At 50.9% G+C, this 4297-nt stretch overlaps 1 protein-coding gene across 1 annotated transcript in view; it reads right to left on the bottom strand.

Moving 5' to 3' along the window:
- LOC111958039 (myelin transcription factor 1-like) overlaps nt 1-4297 on the bottom strand; it is a 10562-nt gene that overhangs the window by 5458 nt on the left and 807 nt on the right. Inside the window, exons 2-4 of the mRNA XM_070436999.1 lie at nt 4196-4286; nt 2234-2565; nt 848-1999 (exon numbers count right to left, since the gene is read on the bottom strand). Coding sequence (XP_070293100.1) covers nt 848-1999; nt 2234-2565; nt 4196-4286 — 1575 coding nt within the window. The remainder of the gene's footprint in view (nt 1-847; nt 2000-2233; nt 2566-4195; nt 4287-4297) is intronic.

The following is a 4297-nucleotide window of genomic DNA, read 5'->3' as shown; positions in this document are numbered from 1 at the left end:
AAAAGAGAGAAGATATTGTAAATGGGAGACTGGTCCCATGGGTTTCTATTTGGAGTTAATGTATTGTAATATGGGAGACTGGTCCATGGGTTTCTATTTGATAATGTATTGTAATATGGGAGACTTGGTCCATGGGTTCTATTTGATTAATGTATTGTAATATGGGAGACCGGTCCCATGGTTTCTATTGATAATGTATTGTATATATGGGAGACTGGTACCATGGGTTTCTATTTGATAATGTTTGAATAGGGAGACTGGTACCATGGTTTTATTTGATAATGTATTGTAATATGGAGACTGCGTCCATGGTTTCTATTTGATAATGTATTGTAATATGGGAGACTGTCCCATGGTTCTATTTTATAATGTATTGTAATATGGAGACTGGTCCATGGGTTTCTATTTGATAATGTATTGTAAATGGGAGACTGGTCCCATGGGTTTCTATTTGATAATGTATTGTAATATGGAGACTGGTCCCATGGGTTTCTATTTGATAATTATGTAATATGGAGACCGTCCATGGGTTCTATTTGATAATTATTGTAATATGGGAGACTGGTCCCATGGGTTTCTATTTGATAATGTATTGTAATATGGAGACTGGTACCATGGTTTCTATTTGATAATGTATTGTAAATGGGAGACTGGTCCCTGGGTTTCTATTTGATAATGTATTGTAATATGGGAGACTGTCACCTGATTCTAATAATACGTGTATGGAATCTGCCTCTGCATTGCTTGCTCTCTGGGGTTTTAGGCTGGGTATCTGTAAACCACTTTGTGACAACTGCTGGTGTAAAAAGGTGTACATTTGATTGATTGATTGGAATGCCATCCATACCTTTGCTGCTGAAGCAGCTGTTGCGCATGGCGTTCAGGTGTTTGGGCCGGTCGTCCATGCTGAAGTAGCGGTGGTGGAGCTCCGGGGTGACGRCGGGGTGACGGAGGAGGAGGACGTCGCGAGGMCCCTTCACCTGTTCTGCCTTCAGGGCGATGGCCTGCTCCAGGAGCCCCAGATTCCCCCGGGTCATATCATACGTCTCTGACTCATCCGTCCACCTCTGAGACAAACTATCATCTTCCTCCTCCTCCTCCTCCTCATCACCATCTTCATCTTCATAGTCCTTCCCCGAATCCTCTGAGCGCACCTCGATTATGTCAGAGGCTGCTGAGGCCTTATGGGAGATGTAGTGCTGTAAGGGGCTGTCTCGGTGGGGATTGTAGTTCTCCAGAGGGCTGGTCCTGTGGGGGTTGTAGTTCTCCAGTGGGCTGGTCCTGTGGGGGTTGTAGTTCTCCAGGAGGCTRGTCCTGKGGGGGTTGTAGTTCTCCCGTGGGCTGGTCCTGTGGGAATTGTAGTTCTCCAGGAGGCTGGTCCTTTTGGGCATGTAGTGCTCTGTAGTTCTGTCCCCCTGTGTGGCTGGTCCCTGAGCTGCTGCATTGCTGCTAATGGAGGTAGAGGTGGGCAGGACGACAGGGTGCACTCTCTCATCCACCTCCTCAATGTCATCTTCCTCCTCCTCTTCATCCAGGATCTCCTGTGGCTGGTGCTCTGCTTCTCTCCTCTCCTCTTCATACTCTTCCTCCTCCTCGTCTTCCTCAGCCTTGTCCTGCTGCTGGTGAATGTCTCCAGTGAAATACGGGTGCTCAAAGGTTCTCTGTGTCACAGCCTCCCTTGTCTCCTCAATCTCCTCTTCCTCCTCCTCCTCCTCTTCCTCCTCCTCCTCTTCCTCCTCCTCCTCTTCCTCCTCCTCCTCCTCTACTGGGTGTTCCACTGCCACAGTGGCGTGCTCCACAGCTGTGATATCCTTCTCTGTCTCCATGGTAACGGGCTCCTGTGAGGTGGTCTCTGCGGTGTCGGGGACTCCTCCCAGGTATAGTAGAGAGTTGGCTAGGATYTGATGGTAGCTGGAGTAGTCCGCTCTCTTAGGCCATTCCCCCTCCTCAGCTTTACATGTTGTTTTACTGGATCCCGGCTCAATGATCATGCATTCTTCTGGGGGGGGTCAAGGACACGTCGGTGAGTTAGAAACAGCAATGGACAGGAGAGACGGAGTGAGGTATTTAGTTACCATCATCCTCTCTGTCATCCACTCCCTCCTTGTCATGATCCGAATGATATCATCATTAATAAACAGTGCCCTTTAATATAATGAGTCACACATCATGATCACTTGGTTCATTGTGAGTCATGGTGGTGTGTGTTTACAGTACAGAGTACAGTACCTACCTTCATCTGCATCTATGCTCTCCTCTTTCTGCTCTGTCACTTTCTCCTCCTCTTCCTCCTCTTCCTCCTCTTCCTCCTGCTCCTCCTCTGGCTTTTCTTCCTGCTGTGCCTGTGGCTGTTCCTCTGTCTTCTCTTCCTTCTCCTTCTCCTCCTCTTCCTCCTCCCTGGCCTCCCCCTCCACCTCGTCYTCGCTGCTCCCATCACTGTCCACGCTGAAGCCCTCGTCCATGGCCAGCTTTAGAGGGTGGGACTTCCTTTTAGAAGATGGCTGCTCCTGCTCTGCCTCAGCATCCGCCAGACGTCTCTTCCTGGCTAATGGGCAGCCCAGCACACTGCACGGGAACAGGGGTAGAGGGTGAGAGATGGAGCGGTGGGTGTTGGGAAGAGAGGGAGAGGGAGAGGGGAGTGTTTGGGGAGAGGGAGAGGGAGTGTTGGGAAAAGAGAGGGAGTGGGGTGTTCTGAATAGAGGGGGAGAGGGATGGTGTTTGGAAGAGAGAGGGAGAGGGAGGTGTTTGGAAGAGAGGGGGAGAGGGAGGTTGTTTGGGAAGAAGAGGGGAGAGGGAATGTTTGGAGAGATGAGGGGGAGAGGGAGATGTTTTGGGAAGAGAGGGGAGAGGGAGGTGTTGGAAGAGAGGGGAGAGGGAGGTGGTTGGGAAGAGAAGGGGGAGAGGGAGGTGTTTGGAAGAGAGGGGGGGTAGAGGGAGTGTGTTTGGGAGAGAGGGGAGAGGGAGGTGTGTTGGGAAAGAGAGGGGAGAGGGGGTGTTTGGGAAGAGAGGGGAGAGGGAGGTGTTTGGAAGAGAGGGGGAGAGGGAGGTGTTTGGGAGAGAGGGAGAGGACGGTGTTTGGAAGAGAGGGAGGAGAGGGAGATGTTTGGGAAAGAGGAAAAAAGAGGGGAGAGGGAGGTGTTTGGAAGATGAGGGGAGAGGGACGTGTTGGAAGAGAGGGGAGAGGTAGGTGTTTTGGAATAGAGGTGGAGAGGGAGGTGTTTGGGAAGATGCGAGGGGGAAGGGAGGTGTGTTGGGAAGAGAGGTGAGAGGGAGGTGTTTTTGTTTGGGGAGAGGAGGGGGGAGAGGGAGGTGTTGGAAGAGAGGGGGGAGGGGGTGTTGAAAGAGAGGGGGAGAGGGGAGGTGTTGGAATGAAGAGAAGGGGTGGAAGAGGAGGTGTTTGTGGAAGAGAGGGGAAGAGGGAGGTGTTTGAGAAGAGAGGGGGGAGAGGGAGGTGTTTGGAGGGGAGAGAAGGGGAAGAGGAGGTGTTTGAGAAGAGGGGAAGAGGAGGTGTTTGAGAAGAGAGGGGAAGGGAGGTTGAGGTTTGAGATGGTAGGAGGGAGAGGGAGTGTTTGAGAAGAGAGGGGAAGAGGGAGGTGTTTGAAGGAGAGGGGGAGGAGGGGAGGTGTTTGGGGAGAGAGGGGAAGGGAGGTGTTTCGAGAAGAGAGGGGAAACGAGGCCTGAACACTACAGAGAACCAGAGGTGCATTTCAGTCATGAGCATAACATAGCTTCTGGAAGGCTAGAAACCCAAGCAAAAACAAAACAAAACCAACAATAATACAAACATGCTATCAATGAGTTAAAATGCATGGAGATCTGGATGAATAATGGAGGGATGCTGAGTGTACTGCACTATGCCTGGAGGAAAGACCTGTTCTCGCTCTTACATTAGAACCAATCACAGCCAACTGACTGGAACTTTAATGAACACACAACGAGAGGCAGTGGAGGATCAAAATTCAATAAAGCCCTTACCTAGAAAACTGAGGGAGTGGAGGGAATCTATAAACACGGTTCATCTGGAAATTGTTCTTGAATGAATAACACATGTAAATAAATTGAATTTGTAATATCTTTCCAATAGCTGGAGTAACGACGCAGCGAGCGGCCCCAGGTCTACAGGGTCCTCTTGGTAAGACAGAGGGAGCGACGTAGAACACTGTGTCAAGGAGGGGTGGTGGGGTCGTTCTGAGACGCAGGGGGCTTGGGGGTGAGGGGGCGGTGGGGGTCGTTCTGAGACCCAGGTAGGGCTGGGGTGCTGAGGGGGCGGTAGATGGGGGTCGCTTCTGAAGAGGCC

This window comes from Salvelinus sp. IW2-2015, linkage group LG4p (assembly GCF_002910315.2).
Source record: "Salvelinus sp. IW2-2015 linkage group LG4p, ASM291031v2, whole genome shotgun sequence".
NCBI classification, from domain to species: domain Eukaryota; kingdom Metazoa; phylum Chordata; class Actinopteri; order Salmoniformes; family Salmonidae; genus Salvelinus; species Salvelinus sp. IW2-2015.
The sequence above is the reverse complement of the archived record's forward strand: the minus strand, read 5'-3'. Positions and strand labels throughout refer to the sequence as shown.